The following is a 26,351-nucleotide window of genomic DNA, read 5'->3' on the forward strand; positions in this document are numbered from 1 at the left end:
AATACTGGTTTTAAAATGTTTTAAAATAGTGGTTTTTAAAAATCTAAACAAAAAATTGTTTAGATTCTCTCATAAGCTTTACTGATTTATTTAATCGTTATTGCTTCTTGCATCTCACTACTTCTGTATTTATATTAGTTCTTAGTTGGTACATTCTTTAGTATTTTTTTTTCTTTTTTTCCAGTGAATATCTCTGAGTGGTAAAGTTTCTGAATCATTTTGTGTCTGAAAATATCTTTATTTCATTGATTAATGATTGATCATTTGTTATAGATGGATAACTGATAACTGATTACTGATTAATAACTTGGTTATAGAATTCTAGATCCATTATTCTTGTCCCTCATGACTTTGAGGACTTGACTTTGTTTTCTTGAATCCAGTATTTCTTGTGAGAAATGTGATGTTAATCTGATTTTTCACATTTTTCTAGGTAATCATATTTTTCTTTATGATAGCTTTTAGGATTTTGCTTTATGCTTTTTGTTTTATTTTTTAAAATGTCTAGAACTGAATGAACATTTTGAAACAGAGACTTCTGTCTTTCTTAAAGTCTAGGAAATTCTAAGCGATTATATCATTAAATACTGCCTCTTCATTGTATTTGTCTATTATCTCTATTTTTTAAAGAAATATTGTAGCAGATTTATTGATATTCTTTATTAAAATTCCCTTAAAAAATTAAACTGTATTATTTTGATAAGTTGTTTCTTCCACTAAATATAGCATTTCTCATATGAAATATCTTTTATAATACTGCATTTATTTTATTTTATTTATTTTATTTTATTTTTTGAGATGCAGTCTCACTCTGTTGCCCAGGCTGGAGTGCTATGGCGCGATCTTGGCTCACTGCAACCTCTGCCTCCTGGGTTCAAGTGATTCTCCTGCCTCAGCTTCCCGAGTAGCTGGGATTACAGGCATGCGCTACCACACCCAGCTAATTTTTGTATTTTTAGTCGAGCTAGGGTTTCACCATGTTGGACAGGCTGGTCTTGATCCTGACCTCAAGGGACCTGCCTGCCTCAGCTTCCCAAGGTGCTGGGATTACAGGCGTCAGCCACCATGCCCGGCCCACCATATTTATTTTTATTGTTAAAATTTTTTATCCTAATTTTATTTCCTTTTTTTTTTTTTTTTTCCCCCAGTTGCATTTTTTAGAGATTTTTCTTTTTCTTTTTTGTGTTTTTTTGAGACAGAGTCTTGCTCTGTTTACCAGACTGGAGTGCAGTGACGTGATCTTGACTCACTGTAGCCTCAAACTCCCGGACTCGAGTTGTCCTCTTGTCTCAGCACTCGCAATAGCTATAGCTGGGACTACAGGTGCATGCCACCCCACCTGGCTAATTTTAAACTTTTTCTTTTGGAGAGATAGGATCTTGCTATGTTGACCAGACTGATTTCAAACTTCTGGCCTCAAGTGATCCTCCTGCCTTGAACTACCAAAGTGCTGGGTTACAGGTGTGAGCCACTGTGCCTGGCCTGGTTTTTCTAACACATTATTTTTTTCTTTCCTTTTCTTTTCTTTTTGTTTTTTTGAGATGGAATTTTGCTCTTGTTGCCCAGGCTGGAGTGCAACGGTGTGATCTCAGCTCACTGCAACCTCTGCCTCCCGGGTTCGAGCTATTCTCCTGCCTCAGCCTCCTGAGTAGCTGGGACTACAGGCACATACCACCACACCCGGCTAATTTTTGTACTTTTTAGTAGAGACCAGGTTTTGCCATCTTGGCCAGGCTGGTCTCAAACTCCTGACCTCAGATGATCTACCCACCTTGGCCTCCCAAAGTTCTGGGATTATAGGCATGAGCCACTGTGCTGGCCACATTAATCTTTTCTTAGCATTTTTAATTGACAAAAATTATATATATTTATAGTGTATAACATGATGTTTTGAAATATGTATATATTGTGGAATGGTTAAATGGAACTAATTAACATATATTATCTCATTAGTGCCCTATTTCCTTTTTTTTTTTTCTTTTTTTTTTTTGAGACAGTGGTTCAAGAGATTCTCCCACCTCAGCCTCCTGAGTAGCTGGGACTACAGGCATGTGGCACCATGCTGGGCTAATTTTTGTGTTTTTAATAGAGATGGGATTTCACCATGTTGGCAAGGCTGGTCTCAAACTACTGACCTCAAGTGATCCACTTGCCTTGGCTTCCCAAAGTACTGAGATTACAGGTGTGAGCCATCATGCCTGGCCCCCATTTCCTTTTAATTAGATACTAGACTGTTTAAACACCATGTATTTGTACACTTAAGTCGAGTTCTTACAGTTGCGCTTCTAGAAGAATTTTTCAGAAGGATGTGCTTAAATATATTATTATTAAAAATGTAAGAGCCTCCACTATGTGCTATATTGTGAGCAAACCCAAATCAATTCTCTATCTTTGTTGTCATGAAAATTAACATCAAGTGTTTCAGGAAGAAAAACAATATGAAATGAACAAATAAAAAAATGTCTGCCTACATTTTTTGTGAATCCATTCACAGGCATGGAATTATCTGGAAAAATGACTCCAGGGAGATTTGCAGAAGATCACCTGAGCCCCCATTTATGACAAATCTTAATGAAATGTTATCACATCTTAAACTTATTAGACTTCTGCCCCATAGTTTTTCTAATGGATGGGTGGTTGTCTGCATACATGAAGAACATTTATCTTATTCTGAAAGGTGTGGAAAGCACTAGCTCCTTGTTTGCACGTGTGTTCTCACAGTTCTTTTTGTCCAGACCAGGTACACTGCAGCCAAAGACAGCGTGGTTCAGTTCTTCTTTTACCAGCCCATCAGTCATCAGTGGAGACAAACTGACTTCTTTCCCTGCACTGTGACATGTGGAGGAGGTGAGGCCCAGGCTTTGTTCATGAATATTTAGAGCTCAGAGTTAGAGAAATTACGCATTTGCATTTTTGAAGCTGATTTTAAAATTGGCGTGGTGATTAGAGATGTCTGATCACACAGCACCTTACTTAGCAGCCTGAATGCAATGGTGTTAATGGATAAGATGCATTTGCCTTTACTCTTGAAGACAGGTGCAAAATTGGATTTGGAAAACACCTTTTACTTTTAGCCAAAAAAACCCCCCAAAAAACAAAAAACTGTAAACAAACTTGTTTGCGTGTGTTACTGCATTTCTCTTCTTGATTGCCCTTAAAGTATGTATTATTTTTAATTTTCTATGAAAAATCTGAGAAGCAGAAAGATGGAGTGACTTGCCCAGCCTGGTTGAGTCAATGGGTATGTTGGTTCTAACATTAGATTTACAACTTTTTTCTTCTCAGGTGCAAGAGTATAAGCTTATTAAAAGAGAAAGAGTCTCTACTAAGTGTTAAGGGGAAAGTCTTGCTTATTGTCTGCTTAGTTCAAAGTTTTCTTTCCTTCTCTTCTCTTTCCCTTTCCCTTTCCTTTTTTGAGACGGAGTCTTGCTGTGTTGCCCAGGCTGGAGTGCAGTGTCATGCTCGGCTCACTGCAACCTCCGCCTCCCAGGTTCAAGCGATTCTCGTGCCTCAGCCTCTTGAGTAGCTGGGATTACAGGTGCCTGCCACCTTGCCTGGCTTAGTTTTGTATTTTTAGTAGACACAGGGTTTCACCATGTTGGCCAGGCTGGTCTCGAACTCCCAACCTCAGCTGATCCACCTACCTTGGCCTCCCAAAGTGCTGGGATTACAGGTGTGAGCCACCGTGCCCAGCCTAGTTCAAGATTTTCATAGTCGGTTGAGGAAAGTTTTAGGACAAGTGTAATCCAGGGCTCCACACACGCTACAAAAGCAGCATCTTTCATGCTCTGGTGGAAGATAATTGTCCGTTTGATACAGAGAACTGGCAACTCCCTGGACCAAATGAGGAGGCAACTAGAGCTACTGTCAAAAGAATTCTCTTTTTCTGAACTGACCTTTTAAATCAAAGAATAAATGCATGCAACCCAGGAACCATGACTTACTAGAATAGGGATTTATGTTGAAGCTTCCCCTTAGAGTACCAGGCGGTGATACTAGGTGTTTACCATGTGTCAAGCCATGGATTAGTTGCTCATAATCACATTTATTCTTCAAGAAAACCCTAAGGAAGGTCTCTTTTATTTCTCTTATACATGAATAAACTGACACTTAGAAAGTGTAAAGAGCATACAGTAGTATGTTGTTCAGCTAATAAACAGTGCAGCTAGGATCTGGTGCCAGGTCTGCTTGATACCAGAGTCATGCTCTAAATGACTTTGCCCTTGTGCCTCCCCTAAACCACCTACTACACCTGGAACCAGGTCAGGGTACGCAGGCTCAGGTATGGTCTTGTTTGAAGAGCTAGAATAAATACTCCTTCAGCCCAACCTAGCTCCACATCTTTTCAGTCCTTGAAGCCTACGGAATATCAATTTACTTAGAGTCAGAAACTGGCCTATCTCCTTTAAACTACAGGTATATGAAGGAGGGCTCTTCAGTCAGTGCCAGGTTGCTGTGAATATGCAGGCAGATCTCTCTCTTCTGGAATTTAGGCTCCCCTTGAAACAACAGGGCAGTGTGGGAAGCACTGGGCAGCCCAGGCCCAAGAAGAAGTTTACATCCCTAGGAATGGAAGAGAAAACTGAATAGTGCCACAGAAAGAAAGTAAAAGTGAATCTCCCCAGTTCGCCAGTTAGTTCTTCCTAGGGCCAGGATTGAGGCAATAGACCACTTGATTATGATCTTGCAGCAGTGATTCTCACAGTGGGCTTCCTGGACCTGTAGCATCAGCATCTCCTGGGAACTTACTAGAAATGCAGATTCTCAGGCCCCACCACAGACCTACTGAGTCAGAAACCCCAGGGTGTGGTTAATCCTCCAGGAGATGATGGTACGTACTCCACTTTGTGTGTACCGCAAAGTGTCCATTGCCTCTTTAAGCCAGTGTCTTTGGATAGCAGCTGGAGCCATATTGCCATCACTATTTTTGCCATATCTGTGTTATTCCTGGACTATTATTTACTTAAGGATTTTTCTTTAAGGGGACATTTATTCAACTTAAATAAACATATTCACAAAAAGAATTTAATAGTACTACCTTAAGTGGAAATCTATTCCTTGTCACAAATAGAGCACAATCACAAAATTAATACAATGAAAACAAACCAGTGGAGTAAGTCCTCTTCAAGTTTCTACCAGCTCTGACATTCATTCAGTTTATTTTCAATTTCTCCTGAATTTTCTTGAATGTTAAAAGCATTTTTATGAGGCAAAGGCTCCTTTACATCTTTGGGTCACTTATGACTCTTTGGATACTCTTACTCTGCAGAAAAACAAACATCTCTCTCTTTTGTTTGTTTTAGAGGCAGGTCTCACTAAGTTGCCCAGGCTAGATTCAAACTCCTGGGCTCAAGCAATCCTCCAGCCTCAGCTTCCCAAGTAGCTGGAACTACAGGCATGTGCCACCATGCCTGGATAATTTTTAAAATATTTTTTAGAGGTGAGGTCTCACTATGTTGCCCAGGCTGGTCTCCAACTGGTGGGCCCAAGCCATCCTCCCACTGCAGCCTCTCGAGTAGCTGGGAGTGTGGGCATGTGCCACCACGCCTGGCTCAAACATCTATTTTTTTGAAAAAAATTTATTTCTTTGTTCTTACACACAGTCATTCAGAGAGACGTTCACATTTGGATCCATAAGATAAAAGACATTTTCTACTCTAGAGGAGACATTTTATAGTGGGATTCAGCTTAGTCCAGTTGATTAAATTCTTGGGAAGCGAATAGGTGTTTCTCATACTTGGGTGCCCATGGAAAGACATAGTCAGTCCTGCTGGAACTATAAATGTGCATGAGCACTTAGCAGTGAGATCGTCTCCAAAGATAGCAGTGGATATAAGAACAGAAGGGAGATTTTAGGCTGCTTTTGGGGTGCCTGCCATTTTCTGTACACTGGTAGCATTTCAGTATATTTGTTCAAGATATAGAAAGGCAATCTGCCTCATTTCTTTTGCTTTTTGTTATCTCTAAACTGTGATAAAACAAAAGAGGAAAATTAATTGTCTCTCCCTAAATTATAAACGCTGTTTATGCCCTGTTTTCATTTAGAAGTCTATTTCTATTTAGAACAAATATATTTTTTTTCTGACTCAAGGAGCTGTAATCTCATTTTGTATTTGTTTTGGGGAAAACAAAACACACACATAAAACCCACAAGGAAAGCATTACCAAAATTTAATTATATTAGTAATCAAATCTGTGTGATGTCTGTGAATGGAATTTCAGAGTTTTTTGGATAATCAAGAAAATTAGTTCATTGATCTCTAAGGTACTGGGGTACTTAGATGGACTTTCCTAGTCTTCATCTGTAATTGTCGATGTGAGACACTTGAGATCAATCTGGATAAAGTACCTAGATTGTCATTGCCATCTGATATCGTCAACTTTCTGGCAGATATTGGCACCCAAGTAACATTTTATTGACTCCATTTGGATTTTCATTCTTGCGGTTTCGACCTTGCTTTTATAATGCATACCAGTCCGTCCTTCTGCACTTAGCTTACATCCAAGCCGTGTCTTGTAGAAAGCTGTCTAGTGGTTTATAAAATCAGATTCCTCTCGACAATCAGGACTTTAAATGTATTTTTAGACCTTTAGATCAACTGGCAGAGGCAGAGCGCTTAGCTTTGGGCATTTTTTCTTTCCTAAAGAGCTCATTCTAGTTTTGAAAAATTACCTTTTTTTGAAAAAGTTTAACTTAACAAGACACTTATGTAGTGACAGGAAACTTGGAATCAGATCTTTCAGGAAATAGAAGCATCATTTTGTGACTTGCTTTTTAAATTTATAGCACTCATCTATTTGCAATGTTCACTTTCCTCAGAAACTCTACAAATTAGATTTAATAGAATCAGGAATAAGTCTTCGTTCCTTCTGTTCGAAGGCTTGTGAGACGAGGGCTGGGGAGTGACATCGGGAGATGGATTTTGTTCCTTTTTGTATAGACAATGCTTAATTCCCCATTTGGAAAGCTTATTGGTATTGCAGGTGCCTGTGGCATCCCAAGGGAGCAGAGGAGTAAAATGTGGTACTGCATATGCAAATTATAAAATGTTATGAAAGAAATTTTCAACCCAGCAATCACCCAGCACAAGAGTAGTTCTCAAAAACATGATGTTGAATGAGAAAAATGGAAAATGGAACAAGATTTAAAACACATTATCATTTATTAAGTTAAAAACAGACACACAAAAACAGCAGCATTACATAAGACAGTTGCATATTTAGGGACATATCAACAACAAATCAAAATAGGTGTGTTGCAGGGATTGGAATGGGAGTGTCAATAAGGGAAGAAGAAAGATTACATGGAAATGAGAGAAGGGCCTTGCACAGTGCCATGATGACAATGAGGAGAAAAGACAATGAACTGAGGAGAATGAATAACTCACCTGCACCTGGGCTGCAAACAGTTCTTGAGAGGAGACTATTGTAATTTTTCAGTTAGAAGTGCTGAGAGTACTGCAGTCGGTACTAATTGTCATTCTCAATTTTGGCCGCGCATTTTAGTCATCTGAGAAGAACCTGAGAACCTTTTTTAAAAGGTACTGTTTTCCTGGATCCCAGAGACAGGGCTTCTGACTTAATTGGACCATGAAGGAACCTGGGCATTAGAGTATATTAAAAGCTCCCATGTGGTTCTGTTATAGAGCCAGGGTTGAGAACCACTGAGTTAAGTTTCTTAAAGAGGAAAAAAAAAAAAGTGTGTGGCAAGTGATAACTCTGCCAAGTAAAAATGAAACGGATGCAATATTCAGACTTTCCTTTTCTAACACTTTAGGTTATCAGCTCAATTCTGCTGAATGTGTGGATATCCGCTTGAAGAGGGTAGTTCCTGACCATTATTGTCACTACTACCCTGAAAATGTAAAACCAAAACCAAAACTGAAGGAATGCAGCATGGATCCCTGCCCATCAAGGTTTGTGTCATTGTCCACACCCTTTTTACTTCATAAAGAAACAAATCAGCTTCAACTGAGACTGAGCAATCTTTGCAGGGCAATACATTTCCATTTCCTGACTTTGTCTACTGGTGGCAGGTGCCTACATTCACATTTGTAACTATGGTGCATAGGAATTAGGATACATTCCTAATGAGTGTCCGGATTAGAATTGCTATACACTGGCAGCATTTCAGTACATTTGTTCAAGATATAGAAAGGCAATCTGCCTCATTTCTTTTGCTTTTTGTTATCTCTAAACTGTGATAAAACAAGTCTAGCTTTCTCTTGTCAGTCTAGCTTTCTCTTGTTGTGGGCTATGTGTTCCTAAGTTTTTTTATAATGAACTTTTTGAACATCTCCTGCTCTCTTCATCCAAGTACAATGTCTAGTCCATCTGCCAATCATAAATATCTTCCACTCACCATTTTAGCTTTTAAACTGGGTCACCCATTATCACGTTTTGGCTTTTGAAGTGTTCACATTAAATTCAGTATAAATAATGCATTGTGCAAGGAAGTAAAAAGTTTTAATGCCAAAGCAAAAAAAGCTATGCGTAAACTATCCTATTGCATAATTTAGTACCTGCTGACTTGGATTGCCTGGGGAAGTTTCCTGGCTTACTACAATACCTTAAAATAACAAATATCAAGTCCCAGAATCCTCCAGATATCTGCCAGCTGGCTTAGGAAGAAGTGTGCAAGTGGAAAAGGAAGCGTTCTCAGTGGATTTCATTTCCTGTTACTAAACTGCCCATTTCCTATGAGCCTGGTTGAACGTAATTATTAATAGAGACCTTTCAAAGGACAAATTCTGTGAAATAAAGTGGTTTTTGAAGATCCTACTAATATGACAGTGTGTTAATATCACTGGTATATTAAGAGAGTAATGATTATAAAAAGGAATAAATTTATCTAAATTGCAAGGTACTTTTTTCCTTTAATTAATATACTGCTAGTTTAGTTTTCTATATTTTCAAATAGAACTGGAGAATTTGTGTCGTAGATATTCTTGACAATTAAAGAGATAGTGGCTGAATTTTTGGGAGTGGTTGATAACACTTGACATTTTTAGTTTCCAATTTGAAAGAGCTGTGTCTCTTGGAATGTCAAATATTGTATTAGTCAATTAATAAATGTGTTAATTTATTATAGAAATGATATTCTCACAATGATTTCATTTGTAGTGATGGATTTAAAGAGATAATGCCCTACGACCACTTCCAACCTCTTCCTCGGTGAGTTATATGTTTCCTTTTCCTTTTTGCAATTTAAGTAGTTTGCTAGGAATTGTAGCATCTGTAGCAATAGCCTAGAATGTCTGAGGGTTAGATATTAGATACTTTACAGAGCTAAGGGAAAACAGACTTCAACTCAATAATAGGAAAAATCTTTCTAAGAATTAGATGGAATAGGCTGCCTCAAAAGATGATGTTCCCCATCGCTAGAGCTGTCAAGCCTATCTTGGACAACTGAGTATCATAGCAGGAGCTCAAGTGTTGCAATTAATCAGAAATTTTAATCCCCCTTTAAACCAAGATGAATAGTATGGTCCTTCCTGACTCTGAGGTTCTGTGATTCTCTAATAATATTGTCCATTAGTATTTTACGGTTTAGAGGCAGTTTGAAGATGCAGCCACACTATATATTTTAATTGATTTAATTTTCACAATGGTCTTATGAAGGTTAAATAGGGAAGGTATATTATTCCCAGTTGACAAAAACCCCAGATGTGAGGAGCTAAGTACCTTGTGACTAGAGATTGTGTGTGGCAGTTAAGAATAAAGTCTTGGCCGGGTGTGGTGGCACATGCCTATAATCCCAGCACTTTGGGAGGCTAAGGTGGATGGATCACTTGAGGTGAGGAGTTCAAGACCAGCCTGGCCAACATGGCGAAACCCCCTCTTTACTAAAACATACAAAAATTAGCTGGGCATAGTGGCAGGTGCCTGTAATCCCAGCTACTTGGGAGGCTGAAGCAGAAGAATTGCTTGAACACAGGAGGCAGAGGTTGCAGTGAGCCACGATCTTGCCACTGCACTCCAGCCTGGGCGACAGAAAGAGATTCCATCTTAAAAAAAATAAATTAATTAAAATTTTAAAAAGGCCGGGCATGGTGGCTCACGCCTGTAATCCCAGCACTTTGGGAGGCTGAGGCAGGCAGATCACGAGGTCAGGAGTTCTAGATTAGCCTGGCCAACATGATGAAACCCTGTCTCTACTAAAAATACAAAAATTAGCCGGGCATGGTGGCGCATGCCTGTAATCCCAGCAACTAGGGAGGCTGAGGCAGGAGAATTGCTTGAACCTGGGGTGTGGAGGTTGCAGTGAGCCGAGATTGTGCCATTGCACTCCAGCCTGGGTGACAGAGCAAGACTCTGTCTCAAAAAAAAAAAAAAAAAAAGTAAAGTCTTATGACTCCCAGTCCCAGGCTCATTCAGCTGAACCACAACTGATACCTTAAGGCCATATTTTTTGCCACCATCTTTGCAAACTTGAAACAAACAAACAACAAATAAATAATATAATTTTATTTGTTTGCTTTTGAGCTGGGAACATAATCCTTGGACTGCATGTTCCGTGTCCTGTGGAGGAGGGATTCAGAGACGGAGCTTTGTGTGTGTAGAGGAATCCATGCATGGAGAGATATTGCAAGTGGAAGAATGGAAGTGCATGTATGCACCCAAACCCAAGGTTATGCAAACTTGTAATCTGTTTGATTGCCCCAAGTGGATTGCCATGGAGTGGTCTCAGGTAAGATTTGAGAATATGCCACTTTTAATTAATTCTCATATTTTAAGGGATATTTTCTATATGCCCACCATGGTACTAGACAGCATGGAGACCAAAAAAAGTGGTAAAAGAGCATGGTTCCTACTCCAAAGAGCTTAGGAAGACAGTTGGAGGACAAGGTAAGAAAGACCACAAGCATCATCATAGGTAAAAATAATTAACATTAAGGACATTAATAATAATATTTCCATATAATTACCAGCATAGTTAATATTAAGTACTGTAAAGAACAAATGTATAAAGAACGAATGTTGAAGCAGAGTCAGTCAGGAAGTATTTGTTGCCTCTGTGGTGCTTAACCCATCTTTGAAGAATTTAAACAAGCAAGAATTAAAATTTAAATTCTTTAAATTCTTTGACAAATGTAAACAAGCAAGAACCTGAGAAGCATCACTGGGTTAGGGTTAGTGTTAGGGAGATGGCCAAACAGAGATGGCTGAGCAAAGGCAGTAATGACAAGAAGTGACTCGAAGTTGAAGATTTGAAGAGATGAGCCATGTTACTAAGAATTGGAAGATTAAGTTGGAAATGCTGACACGACATGAAAGCGTGTGTCCTTGATCCAGTAGCTACTAAGAAGCTTCACAATTTTTGTGAAGACCTAATATATTTTAAGTAACTGAGGCAAGATAGCCTAACATTGAGAAAGACCGGAGGCGGGCAGCCTATTTAGAAATCATCCGTGGGGTCAAGTTGTATATAAAGGAAAAGAGAAGAAGGAAAACACCCCAGAGGTATAACAAGGGTCATGTCAAATTAGCGTAGTTTTCACTTTCTAAAGAGATGACTGAGTGAGCCTCCAGAACAAATAAAATGCAGCTGGATTAGTCAAAGATGAAAAATGCAGACATTGGTATTTAATAATTTAATCTTAATCCTTTAATTTTCTGGAGAGTGAGATGTAATTGACTCAAGTTTCTCCAGCTTTCTTAAGTGATCTCCCCACACACATAGTTCATCATATACATGCGTTAATATATCTATTCATGTATTTATTCAATGTGTCAGCTACCGTGCTAAGAAGTAAATACAACTTGCTCCTACCACCCAAAAGCTTAGAATCTAGTTGCATAGACGTTCATGCAAACAAAGTTGTGATACAGTATAGTATCGTGCATAAGTAGTATCATGTGCCCAGTACTTCAGAGGCACAAGGTGGAATGATTCACTCCACCTGAAGGTGTCAGGAAAGCTTCAGAAAGGAGGTAGCACTTGAACTTGAAGGATAAACGAGTGTCAGGTGAAGACCATATCAATCTTTTTCTGATATCCCCAGACTAAACATCATTACCCTGTAGAACTTTATTCAAACTTGCTAGGAAAGAAGTTATCAATTAATTTTTGGTCACATACTCCCTAAAAAGAAGATTAGAGAATTTTGTATTTCTTCACATATATTTAGGTTGACATTTGAAATTTCCTATCACAAGTTTAAATAATTACAAAGAATATCATTTCAACATGTTGTGAATGTTGACATTTTACAATAAGAGTGTTGCAGCATTCAAAAAAATCTGTCTAGTGGAATTTAAATGCCATGATAATTTCTGTCTTTGCCATCTTTCATTTAAAAAATACAGGAACGAGCTCTTCTTTAACAATTTGGATGTTGTGCATATTTTTCCCTTTGAACTCACATTTGCAATCTACTTTCCCCACAGAATTTTATTCTAATATAATGTATTTTTATGCTTTAAAGTCTTTTTTTAATTACAGTATTCTACTTCTCTCCAAGAAGATATATATGATCATTGAAATTAATTTATTTTACTTTCCTGTGGCCATAAGGCCCTAACTATTTAAAATATTCCTCTGAATTGAGTTAATTTTACACAGTCAAAATAACATATATATTTCAAAGTTTGGTAAATAAGAATAACAACACAAAAACTACATTTTCATTTGAGTACACACTTAGTTCATCATGTACATGCATTAATATATCTTTATAGAAGATAAGTGGAGCTTAAAAAATAGTCCATCACCAGAATGAGCCATGTTCAGCAATGATTTTATTATTAATTTTTACTATTGGTTTCTTATTTTGTTTCGTTTGGCTTTGCATGTATACACTGGGAAAGCCTGTTCATATAAATCAATAGACCAGGATGGAAGGATTTTATTTTAGCAAGGTCGTTCAGTTCTTTGAACTCTTGAGTTATGTGCCAAAATTCATGTGATGGTCTATCATCAAAAATTATTTTTAAGGATCTGTCTGCTGGCAATTTAAGTTTTCTTTCTATTTTGTTGAAAGCAAAGAATATCATCTCAGCTGCAAAAGGATTTGTTATTGAGACATTAGGGACTTTCACTTTCTCAGCCCCAAATTAACATTGTTTCTACAACTGCAGAGCTTGTTTTCAGCTCTCATAAGTCCTAGTCATATGTTTGATGTTGGCTTTAGAGCTTTTATATCACCCTCCATCCCCATAAATATCATGACTTTATCATCACATGTATTATCAGAATAGAGGATGTTAACTAGCTCTTCTCATGCACCATACTTCACCCTTAATACTTTTCACTTTTTTCAAAAATCAAATATATTCTCAGTGATGAGGATTTTCCATCATTGAGGACATATGCAGCTCCACAGAGGAGTTCTGGAACTGTTGTAAACACTGACAATGCCATTGGGGGAAGTGTCTGGCTTCCCAGAAGGGTGGTTTAAAAGGAGAGGATGCTCCTTTGGATTAACCAGTTGTAGTATAGTTATATCTTGTACTGTTTTCTTTCTCTTTGGGTGAAATTTTTTCTTTCTTGGCTAAAACAGCCACTCAATATTATATATATCTTGAATTGATAAATTAGGGGGTAGGTGAGTCAATTTTCCAAAAACAGGGTAATCTCAAACTTCACTGAACTCATTAAAGTATTTGTTCAGTGGTTTCAAGAGTGGCATCATGAACTAAAGAAATTTCCCAATATTCTGCCTAATGTGCGTACACTGAGAAAAGCCTCCATATCCTTGAAACATGTCTTTGAAACTTGTCCCCAGGGATACCCAGGCACAAAGTTGCTTAGGGGGTCAGAAAATAATTTTCAAGCTCCTTAAAGCAGTGACTTGGCCATGGCTTTGGCAATAGATGGCTCTGGGAGGGAATTCCACTCTGCCTGTTAGGAACTGTGTGACCTTGAGCAAGATCCTTAGATGGTGGGCCGTTTGCTTATCTGTTCAATAAGCCTGAAGCTACTGACCTAGAAGTGGGTCAGGAGGATTCATGAGATAACAAATGAATGAGGTGCCTGTCCCATAGCAGGTAACCAAAGGCAATCAAGAACTCTCAGCCCCTCCCTGGGGTGGATCCAGAATTGGTGGGGTCTGAAGCTTGTACAGATTTGAGGGGACTCCTCAAAAACAAGAATATAAAACACAAATATTGAGTATTGAAGAGAATGTTTATTTAGAATAAGAAAGGAAATTATAAGAAATTATAAATTTAAAAAAGCTGACAACTAATTGTGAACTCTGGATTTAATAATGATAATATTTAATAATGATATATTAAGTGATGTATTAGTTATATTAATAATGATGTATTAATATGGGTTCCTCAGTTGTAACAATGGCATCACACTAAAGCAAGACATTAATAATAGGGAAAATCATAGGGGGGAAAAGGGGTGAAGGGGAATATTGGGGCTTTCTGTACTGTCTGCTCAATATTTCTGTAAACCCAATACAGTCCTCAAAAAATATAGTCTATCAATTTTTTAAATGCGTACATATATATACTCCCCAATATGCAGATTATATTAGTCCATTCTCACACTGCTATAAAGATACTACCAGAGACTGGTTAATTTATAAATGAAAGAGGTTTAATTGACTCACAGTTCCACATGTCTGTGGAGGCCTCAGGAAACTTACAATGATGGTGGAAGGTGAAGGAGAAGTAAGTACCTCCTTCACAAGGCAGCAGGAGAGGGAGAGAGAGCATGAAGGGGGAAGAGCCCTTTATAAAACCAGCAGATCTTATGAGAACTCACTATCCTGAGACCAGCATGGGGAAAACTGCCCCCATGATCCAATCACCCCTTCTCAGGTCCCTCCCACGACAAGTGGGGATTATGGGGATTACGATTCAAGATGAGATTTGGGTGGGGACACAGAGCCAAACTATAACACAGATAAATGAAAAGCTAGTCTCGATTTTTATATGACATGAAAACATTCCACTCATAGGCAAGAGTAACTTTCAAATCATAATCAATTAATCCAAGAAAAAAAAATGCTGCAAAAAAATTCAGGAAAACATAGCATATTTTTATTAACTTTAACTGCAGGCAGTTATAGTTATAGATGTATCAGGATACATCTGTAGTATTTTTTTCTATAGTGTTTGGCTGAATTATCTTTGATGGCCTCATTTTATGACAGCAGTTTTGCAAGACTGACTTCTATAGTCAGAATAGAAAAATAATCTTCTGGCATAATTCATCAGAATTTTATTATATTTTTATTGACAGTTCAGAAAGGTTTCATTCATCTTCAAAAATTATTTTGGGTAGGGTCATGTAAACTTTTAATCAAACTTGAGAAAACTTGTAACAAGTTTCTTTGATATTTGAGCAGTAAGATTTCAGGGCATTTTCAATTTTCTTGAACTATGATCACACCTTAAATACTTTTTCAATTGGGAAGTAGAACAAGGTTGTACAAAAGAGGGGCCTTGAAATACAAGCATCACAGAAAATTAGCCTCGGTACCCTTCCTTACATAATATTTGTCTAAAAGTCTTTTGTGTTTAATATTTATGTAGTTTAATGGCTTTCCTTTGCATATGATAAAATATTGCCTTTGTGGTTCTCTTAAAAATAATGCATTGGCTTCTCTTTTCTTCTTTGAAGTGCACAGTGACTTGTGGCCGAGGGTTACGGTACCGGGTTGTTTTGTGTATTAACCACCGTGGAGAGCACGTTGGGGGCTGCAATCCACAACTGAAATTACACATCAAAGAAGAATGTGTCATTCCCATCCCGTGTTATAAACCAAAAGGTAAGTCTGTGGTGCATTGTAAATTCAAATCAAATAGTATTTTCCAGCTCCCATTCCAATATTGTAGCATTTCCCTTTCAACTTACTACTTTCTTATAAAAATTGTTTTACTGACAGATTGCAATAGACCTTCCCATCTAGATAAAGAAGTTAGATATATGTGAATTATTCATCTTGAGGGAAAACTGAGCTCCTGTTGATTCCGTACAGATGGAGTAGCTCCTGTCTATCTAGTTTTATACTAACATTTCTTGGTGGACGTAAGAAAATTAAATGCAGTCTCTCCCTTGAAGAAAAAGAAGGAGAATGGCAGAGGGGGAGATTAAAAAAGGAGGGGAAGGAAAAGTAGAAGGAGGAAGAGAAGGAAGAGCAAGAAAAAGAGGAAGAAATAGAGGAGGAGGAAATTATTCTTTTCTCAAGATTCTCGTTCTTCTTTGTAGCTACCTCTCCACTGGAGTGTAAGATTTTTGAGGGAGGAATGATGTCATCTTTATCATGTGTACTAATGCATGGAATGAATGAAAACTTCCAGTTCCCATTGGAGATCTATGGATGCATTTATAATCTCTCCAGTAGTTCACATTTGTTCTACATGAAAGAGCAGAAATGGGTAGCATCGATGGATAGGAGGATTTGGCATCATTTCTCTGATATATGATCTTCTCTGTACATAATTATTTCCATATTCTTTAATGTTAATCATCCTCATGAAAAGTATCTTCCATCTTGAAATTGGAGAAAAGATTATTCCCAACTATTAGTAAGGACTCCTCCTTAGTATTTGAGAGAGGATGGTAAAACTCTCTTTTGTTATTTTTGGGTTCATTATTCATACAAAGAGCCTCATAATTAGCCATCCAATAAATATTTTTCAGTATGTCTATCTTGCAGAAAAATCACTAGTTGCCATGACAGGTACAGACATTGACTACATAACTCCATCAGTGAAGTCTTTTCTCCTTCTTTCTGCACTTACGATACTTTCATAGCCACTTTCATTGTGTCCACAGTTTCCTTGAAGAACCCCAAAGTTATTTTTATTTCTCACTTCATAGATAAATTATTCCTTTCTTCACATCAAGGAGGCTTCAAAGGACAGAAAGGGGCAACAGTTTGTTTTTCCATGCCAGATGTAATTGGTAATCATCTCCCTCAATAACTACAACAACAGTAAAAGTTTGAGTAAACTATAACACAGACTCTTTCATCCCTCCCAACCTTCTTAACTTTCATGTTATTTGTCTTTCTCTATTAATGTTTGCATTCCATGGACAAAAATAAAATGTAACCAAAGATAGCAAGCTGATATGGTTGAAGTAAGAGCTTCAATGTATGAACAACAGAAATTGGTATTGATTTATAAAAGGCATTTTTATGTTAACTTTGACAGCATATTCAACTGTATCGTGATCATTTTGGTTGCTTTTTAATAATGTATTAATTTTTAAAAAATACAACAGAAATGTTTAATTCATTCCAGCAGTCACCTAATGTATTTTACTAAGGAACTCAACTTGCATTTGAAAAACATGACCTCTTTATAAATGAAATCTTCAGCCAATATGATCATATATCCAACTCCTTAATGATTAATAGTAATTAAACTTATTGTTTATGTTCTCTTTTTCTTAGAAAAAAGTCCAGTGGAAGCAAAATTGCCTTGGCTGAAACAAGCACAAGAACTAGAAGAGACCAGAATAGCAACAGAAGAACCAACGTGAGTCCAGGACCCTTTATGGGAATAATCAGGGCATAGCCAGTTAACATGATATATGTAATTTTTGTACTCATTGGAGTACAATGATACATTTAATATCCGAGTGACCTGGATTTACAGACTCTAGAGAGCTTGAGCTGGCTAGAGTTTTTCTTTATTTCACAATTCAGCAGTCCTCCTTTGGCAGTTTCTGTGAGCAGCACAGAAAAGAACAGTGTTACTTAACTCAAAGCAGATCCAGTGGTCTGTTACACTTAAGAGATTGGGGATAATTTCTAGGTTTTAACGCATGTGATTTGACCATGAACCATCATAGTATTGTACAAATAAACCAATCATTCCATGGGTAAGTCATGGTCAATCTCTATAAAATTAATTAAGTTGGAATGCATTAGTTGCTTGAGTGATCATAGGGAAATGGAAAGAACAAGGTACTAAGAGTATTGGAGCTTAGAACCACCCCTGCTAACTACATGACCTTAGACAAGTCTAATTTTTCTGTCTCTTATTCTCCTTACTTATAAAAGGGGCAGGTTGGGCTTGATCTCTCCAGGGTTCATTCCAACTCAAAAATCCAATGACTACCATCTGCATGTGATTTGATGAATCTGGATTGTAACAGTGCCAGTGGAAATTAAGAATCAAGAGGAAATCAAAGAAGCATTCTGGAGGCGGTTATATAGGGACAAAAAGAGAGCAAGAAATCAGAGGTGCTCTGAGATTTCTAGTCCAGGAATCTATAAGAACAACAGCACCAATGATAGACTCAAGTAATTGAACAGAATGGCTGATTCCATGTCAAACATGTTAAGTCTTTGGTGCTGACAGGCTGTCTATGAAGAGAGCGATTCCCGGAGCATCAGAGGAAAAGGGGTCTCAGCAGTAATCTGGCCACTTTCCCTCTCGGAGCAGGCATTTCTTCTTCAACACCTTCAGCAATATGCAGAGTTCACTGCATTAAGAGAAACCTCATTCTCGTGTTGGGCAACCCAAGTTATTTGCAAGATCTTTTTCTTCTGTTGAGACAGAATAGACCTCCTAATTTGTGTTCTCTGAAGCAGAAAAAAAAAATACATCTATGCCCCATCCCATGTGACAAGTTTTCACAAATATGAAGAAAGCTGCCATGGATCCTGAGAGCTTTGTCTTTCCCAAGTTCATCATTCTTAGCCTTTTCAGCAGGCTTCATGCACTGTTGTTTTTAGATCCTTTCCCAACCTCCTATGCTTTTCAGAACCCACTCTCATTTGTCAATCTCCCTTTTTACTGTGGTCCAGCCCAGTGGTGAGCCCCAGGGCAGTGTGGGTTACTTCTCTCTGAGAAGGCACATGTGGCAAAATGGTGTGGGCCAACATAGCTGGCACATCACACTCATGACAAGCACAGACTTCTTCACGTGGACCACTGTCAGTGCTAGCTATGACCACAGAAGAAACTGTGGACCGTGTGAGGGCGAATGGCTTCACAGTATTTGAGTAAAAAGAGAAGAGTGTTGGGCTCCTGACAGAAGCTTGGAGATTTAGAGGAAGAGGGGGAATCAAAAGAGGAAGATGGTGAGAGAGTAAAGTAGTGAAGAGAGGGAGGAGTAAGACCCAGGAAAGCTTATTATTCCAGAGACCAAAGGAGGAGGGAGTTTAAGGAGGCAAGCAGCAAACAGGATTCAAATCTCACAGAAAGACAAGGAAAATCCATGAGGAAAGAGAAAAGGCTGCTTTGATTAACAAGAAAGGCTTTTTCAGTGAATTCTAGAATAGTAGCATTCAAAGGGTGGAGAATAAAACATTGTGGATATTTCAGAAATAAATTTCCAAAAAAGAAGGAAATGGAGCAATGGGTATTTGAGTACTACAGAAGGAACAAAGATTGGTAGTCAAGCTGATGGAAAAGCCTATGTGTATGTGTTTGTTATTTTTCATTTTGAAGTTAGGGCAATCTTAAACAAATTAAAAAGGGTTTTGCACAAGTCAGTTAATATCTGTAGACCTTCCAACTATACAAGGAAGGCATTAGGCTAAATGCTGCTGGAACCTTCTCCCATCTCTGATCACCTACAATCCTGTAAGGGAAGGAGTCTACAGAAAGAAAAGGGTTTGAGACACTTGAGAGAGAGTGTGTAGTTGTCACAGAAGGAAGGTCACAGAGTCCTCTGTCTAGAATGATGGGTCCTACCAAGATCTTTTGTTTTCAAAACACAGTTAGATGACAGTCGATAATCCTTCTGTACGTCCTCTTTTGGTTAATAGGATTGCAGCCCATCCAGTTCCCCAAACTAGAAGCCTGGAGTCTTTCTTGGCTCCTTCTCATTCTTCCCTGATGTTTAATTAGCCACTGAGTTGTGCCGACTATATTTACTAAAATCTTCCTTGGTTCCAGTTCCTCCTGTCCATCCAAACTACCATCCCTGTATAGGTCCTGAAGTCAATTCCCAGGACACCTACAACAGCTTTCTAATTTGCTTCTGAATTGCTTCCCTCAAATCCACCCCTACACAACACAGCCACCAGAGTAGTCTATCTAGGTAGGGTGCAAGTCTAATTCCTTTTTTTTTGAGACGGAGTCTCACTCTGTCACTCAGGTTGGAGTGCAGTGGCACGATCTCGGCTCACTGCAACCTCTGCCTTCTGAATTCAAGCGATTCTCCTGCCTCAGCCTCCTGAGTAGCTGGGATTACAGACACGTGGCACCACGCCAGGCTAATGTTTTGTATTTTTAGTAGAGATGGGGTTTCCCCATGTTAGCCAGGATGGTCTCGATCTCCTGAGCTCATGATCCACCCGTCTCGGCCCCAGAAAGTGCTGGGATTACAGGCGTAAACCACCGCGCCTGGCCAAGTCTAATTCTGTCTTTGCAATGTTCAGAATATCCAAATGTCTCCCCATCACTTAAAGATTTATGTGGGTTCATATGCCCAACAGGACATGGCAGGGTATTACTCTTCCTGCTCCCCAGCCTTATGTCTGGCCCCCTCCTTTTTTTTGCCTTGAGTGGGATGCTCCAGCCACACTGACTTACGGGCTGTTTCTTGCCCACAGCAAGCTGTCTCTTGCCTCCTTCTCTTTAATCACACTCCCCTCTTAGTTGGGAATGGCTCCCACCTGTTAAGTCTTTTTCTGTAACTTTCTTTTTAATCACAGAAAATTGCAAACCTATTTAAAAGAGGAGAAAACAGTGTAATGAACCCCTATGTCATGTTCATAACCCAGTATCAACAATTATCAACCCAGTGCCACTCTTGTTTCATTGAAACCATCACCACTGCCACTACCCTCTGATCATTTTTGAAGCAAATACAGACAGCACATCATTTCATTCATAATTATGTATCTCTAAAAGAAGTTTTTAAAAAAATTAACCAAAATACCATCAGATACTGTAGGAGTGGGGCTCTATCACCAACATTTTCTTTTTATTTTGGCTGCCAGATTTTTTTTTAATCATGTAAGAGATATACAACATAAAACTTACCATTTTAACCATTTTGAAGTGTACAGTTCAGTAGTGTTAATCACATTCACATTGTTGTGCACCCATCACCACCTCCCATCTCTCGAATTTTCTCATCATCCCCAACATAAGCTCTGCTCACCTTCAGCAATAACTCCCTACTCTCTCCCACTAGACTCTGGTAACCTCTATTCTACTTTCTGTCTCTCTTTCATTCAACAGCACTTTTTTTTTTTTCCCCCCGAGACGGGGTCTGGCTCTGTCGCCCAGGCTGGAGTGCAGTGGCGCGATCTCGGCTCACTGCAAGCTCTGCTTCCCGGGTTCACGCCATTCTCCTGCCTCAGCCTCCCGAGTAGCTGGGACTACAGGCGCCTGCCCCCACGCCCGTTCATTCGCCAGCATTTTAAACAAACACCCCAGGTAACTTTGGCAGGGGAGTGGGCATATCTAAGTTTGGGAACCACTGGATCAGATAGTCTCTAAGGTCCCTTTAAAGTTCAGAAAATATTGTTTACTTTATTGAATTAGAAAAGGGGGATATCTACCGGGCGCAGTTGCTCACGCCTGTAATCCCAGCACTTTGGGAAGCCGAGGTGGGTTTATCACCCAAACTCAGGAGTTTGAGACCAGCCTGGCCAACATGGTAAAACTCCGTCTCTACTAAAAATACAAAAATTAGCCGGGTATGGTGGCACATACCTGTAGTCCCAGCTACTCAGGAGGCTAAGGCAGGAAAATTGCCTGAACTCTGGAGGCAGAGGTTGCAGTGAGCTGAGACCCTGCCACTACTCTCCAGCCTGGGTGACATAGCGAGACTCCGCCTCAAAAAAAAAAAAAAAAAAAAACAAAAAGAAAAAGAAAAAAAAAAAAAGAAAAAAATTAGGGGGATATCATGGAAGCTACAGTGAGGTTCAGGGCCTATATTCATTCCAAGCCTGCCTTTTCTGTCAGCCCCACCTGACTTTGCTAGCGGTTTCTTCCTCCTCATATTCACAGAGCAAAGCTAAAAAGCTCTTTACTCCTGAAGGACACCACCCTTTCCTCCCCCTTGTTGGAGACTGAGCAGACAGCACCTGTTCCCTGGCCTGAGCAGCTGCCTCTTCCCACCTTCCGCAATCTCTCCCTCTGTGGTCTCTCTGCAATTTTCCTGCATAATTCACACTGCCTGGCAGTTTCTGGCTTGGTCCTAGCCATCTAGTGTGAAGTTTATAGTTTCCTGCCACCACTTCTGACTCTATTCATTCCCTCGATTTCCAAACAAAACCGCAGCATATCTCAGCTTCCAGTGCATCCTTTTATTACCACTGTCTTTTGTGGTTTGGGTTTGGGGATGCTTCCTTGTTGACAATGAAGGGGAGGGTGAACGCAGCTGTATTTTACATCCCTCCAGTAGAGCCTGCCAAGCCGGCCTGGAGGAGATAAATATTTCTGCCTCTGTGGTTTACCATGGCTCAAGCTCTGAATTTACATAGGGAGCGGATGTTCAAAGGGCTTTTTTGCTTTTTTTTAAATTAGGAAAATAAAAATTATAGCATATAAATCTAAGCCAAGGGAACTGCAGTACTGACCTTCTTAACTTTCAGCTGTGGAATGTGTTGACAGTTGATATGGTTCATTGGTTCATGGTTGTTTTAAAAGTTCCTCCCTGGAGCCTCTTCGTTTGTTTCAGCAAACTTGTTGCCCTCGCTCTTGTTTTTCATATACAAAAACTAAGGAAATAGGATGGACTTAGCACACCTTGTATGTTTCCTTCACTGCTGTCTTAACTTCTCCATTTGTGGAGATTGTATTTCCTAAAGTCAAATTAGGTGACATTTCAGGAATCTGTTTTTCTAACAACAACAGTGATAACAACAACTAATATTGTGAAGTGCTTTGTGCCAGACCTTGTTCTGAGTGTTCTACGTGGATTAAGTTGTTTAATGCTCACAACAACTCTATGAGGAGGTGCTTTTCTTGTCTTCATTTTGGGCTTAGGAAACAGAGGCATAGAAACGTAAAGGAATTGTTTTGGAGATATTAAGTGGTGGACAGTGATTCTATGGCACATAAGACTAGAAAGAGCTGCAGTTTCGTGTCAGATGTACTGAATTCAAGTCTAACCCATCCTTGGGTTTATCTAATGGAGTAGACAGGGAAGTGAGTGACTGCATGATGGTATTGTAAGGTTGCAATGCATTATAATTACATTATGGTGTTATTTGGGATCAGGGATGGTTTCCGGAAATAGATGGTACATGAACTGAGATCCTAGAGTGTCCTACAGCGTCAGAAGAGTAGCATGTCAGGTATTTGGAATAGAGGCTTGTGTGCAGGCTCACTGGCCCATGTAGACCACGCAGGTTACTGAGGTGGTCTGATGGGGTTGAGGGGCCGGGGGATGGGTGGGGGAGCAGTAATGGCAGCAAGGATGCAGCTGGAGGAGACAGCAAGTCTTGAGGGTCTTCCATGGTTCACTAAGGAGCTTAGACTTTATCAGCAGGCTGTGGGAGCCATTTAAGGATTTTAACTAGAGAAGTGACATAATGTCAATTACATTTTTGAAAGATCCCTCTGGTGACCTGCAGTTTGTTTCCAGTTATTCACAATGATAAATAAAACTGCAGCAAATTTCAAATTGCACATCTGTAATTGTCTCATTGGACGTAATTTCTGGCATGGAATTTCTGGGCCAGGGATAGGCATTTAATTTCTATTGTCAAATTTCCTTTTAGAGAGAAATCAGTGCTGGCTTCTCTTGCCAGCAGCAGTTCCTCCAGCTTGCCTTTATCCCCATACATTCATCAAAATCAGGAGATTATCTTTTTTTTTAAATGTTATTTTATAGTATTTTTTATGGTTCATGTTTTGCACTTAACTTTGATCCATGGGAAATTTACTTTCACATGTAATATGTAATCTCAATCTAACAATTTTTCCAAATAATTAACCAATTGCCCTAGCACTATCTGTTGAGTAAACTACCCACTTTGGTTTTAAAATGACATCATTGTACACATAATACTCCAGTGCCAGTACCATATTATTTGAATTACTGTGTCTTTAAATACTTTTTTCTATTAAACTGTGCAAGTACTCTGTAATTGTATTCCTTTTAAAAATGTTACTGATTGTTCTCACCTAACCTGACATAAAACTTTAGAGTTGTATTGTCTGTTTGCAACTTCCCGCACAAAAAAACTGCTTCAGCAGTTTGGCTCAGAACTGCATTTTTTTCTGAATTAATTAGGGGAGAATAAACATCTTTGTAATTTTGAGTCTTCCCATTCAGGGGGGTGTGGTCTCTCCATCTATTCAGGTCTTTAGGCTTAGAATCCCCTGAGTATTTTATACTTCAGTTTTCCTCATCTGTAAAATCAGGAAAATAATGATCTTTATTCATCAGGTCATGGCGAGAATTATATTAAATAATACATGTAATGTACATTATAAATAATACATGTAATGCATAGTGCCTGGCAGCTAACAGTAAGTGTGGCTGAATTCTGGGAAAACTGGTAATTTTAGTATATGTATCTGTAGATTTGTATAGTTTAACACACACACACACACACACACACACACACACTCTCAGAGTTATGGACTACTTTATTGAACTGTTTTGGTTTTTTCCAAAATTTTTCTGTTAATTTTAGCACTTTTCATAGCTGTGTCATTTTCAAATATGATGATTTTGTCTATTATGTTTATTCTTTCCTAATATTTACACCTGCTTTTTTGCTCTTCCACTGTATTTTCATTTGTATTTTTCTGATCTCATTTTGTTTATTCTTTTACTTTTTACATGTCTGAAGTCATTTTGTGTTATTTGTTTTATCTATAGGTTTTAAAATTACCAGCTGGGTGCGGTGGCAGGCCTCTGTAGTTCCAGCTACTAGGGAGGCTGAGGTGAGGGGCTCACTTGATTGAGCCCCAGAGTTCAAGGCTGCATTGAGCCGTGATCACACCACTGCATTCCAGCCTGGGTGACACAGCAAGACCCTGTCTCTGGAAAAAAAAATAAAAAGAGAGAGAGAGAGTCTGTTTTTAAAAGGAAAGTTTAATCCATTTAAATGGAGTTTTATTGCTGATAGTTCCGGTCTCCATTTTAAATATTTCCTTGTTTCTGATGTTTTCCTACATGATCTGTATGAACTTGATTTGTTTTCTATAATAGGAGATTTATCTACTATAATTTCATTTTTTAACAAACTCAAACCTATATAATTTTTATCATAAATATCAAGAATGGTGCCATTTCTGCTGATTTCTCTAGATTTAAAATGAGTAAATTGGCATTTGTTGTTGTTGTTGTTGTTTGTTTTTCATTTTGAGATGGAGTCTCGCTGTGTCACCCAGGCTGGAGTGCGGTGGTGTGATCTCAGTTCACTGCAACTCCACCTCCCAGGTTCAAGCAGTTCTCCTGCCTCAGCCTCCCTAGTAGCTAGAACTGCAGGCGTGCACCACCACACCTGGCTAATTTTTTTTTGGATTTTTAGTAGACACGGGATTTCACCATGTTGGCCAGGCTGGTCTCCAACTCCTGACCTCAAGTGATCTGCCGACCTTGACCTCCCAAAGTGCTGGGATTACAGGTGTGAGCCACCATGCCCTGCCAGATTTCATTCTTTTTAATGGCTGAATAGTATTCCATTGTGTATATAGGCTATATTTTCTTTATCCTTATCCATTTATCTGTAGGTGAGAACTTAGGTTGATTTTGTATCTTTACTATTGTGAATAGTGCTTTGACAAACATACAAATGCAGATATATTTTTGATATAATGATTTATTTTCCTTTGAGTAAATACCCAGTAGTGGAATTCTGGATCAAAGGGCAGTTTTATTTATTTTTATTATTTATTTTTATTTTGTTTTATTTTATTTTTTGAGACAGTCTTGCTCTGTTGCCCAGACTGGAGTGCAGTGGTGCGATCTCAGCTCACTGCAAGCTCTGCCTCCCGGGTTCACGCCATTCACCTGCCTCAGCCTCCCGAGTAGCCAGGACTATAGGCGCCCGCCACCACGACTGGCTAATTTTTTTGTATTTTTAGTAGAGACGGGGTTTCACCGTGTTAGCCAATCGGTCTTGATCTCCTGATCCGCCTGCCTTGGCCTCCCAAAGTGCTGGGATTACAGGCGTGAGCCACCGCGCCCAGCTGGCAGTTTTATTTTTAAGTCTTTGAGAAATCTCCATGGAGGTTGTCCTAATTTACCTTCCTACTGACAGTGTTTAAGTGTCCCAAGATACGTTTTTCTTTCACTAATACATGCTGACGTTTTTCTTTCACTAATACATGCTGCCTTCTTCTCTTACGCTGAAGAATGATTTTAGCAGTTGGATATTTGTGTTTTGTTTCCTCATTCTGGAAATAGAAAAATAAATTATCTAAAAGAGCATTGTCAAATTGTCTTTGGATTCATATACTGTCATCCTGCATAATCTTTAAGTGCTTCTGTATCCTCTGATACAGGTGAGGCT

The 26,351-nt window shown here is 38.9% G+C and overlaps 1 protein-coding gene across 7 annotated transcripts in view; it reads left to right on the forward strand.

Moving 5' to 3' along the window:
* The window catches only part of LOC105497462 (ADAMTS like 3), a 434,450-nt gene that overhangs the window by 269,433 nt on the left and 138,666 nt on the right, over positions 1–26,351 (forward strand). For all 7 annotated transcript variants that reach the window (XM_024797846.2, XM_024797843.2, XM_071100796.1 and 4 more), the window contains exons 10-15: positions 2,736–2,847; positions 7,778–7,916; positions 9,124–9,174; positions 10,486–10,690; positions 15,581–15,728; positions 17,361–17,445. In XM_024797846.2, the coding sequence (XP_024653614.2) occupies positions 2,736–2,847; positions 7,778–7,916; positions 9,124–9,174; positions 10,486–10,690; positions 15,581–15,728; positions 17,361–17,445 (740 nt within the window). The remainder of the gene's footprint in view (positions 1–2,735; positions 2,848–7,777; positions 7,917–9,123; positions 9,175–10,485; positions 10,691–15,580; positions 15,729–17,360; positions 17,446–26,351) is intronic.

Source organism: Macaca nemestrina, chromosome 7 (genome assembly GCF_043159975.1).
Source record: "Macaca nemestrina isolate mMacNem1 chromosome 7, mMacNem.hap1, whole genome shotgun sequence".
Taxonomy (NCBI): domain Eukaryota; kingdom Metazoa; phylum Chordata; class Mammalia; order Primates; family Cercopithecidae; genus Macaca; species Macaca nemestrina.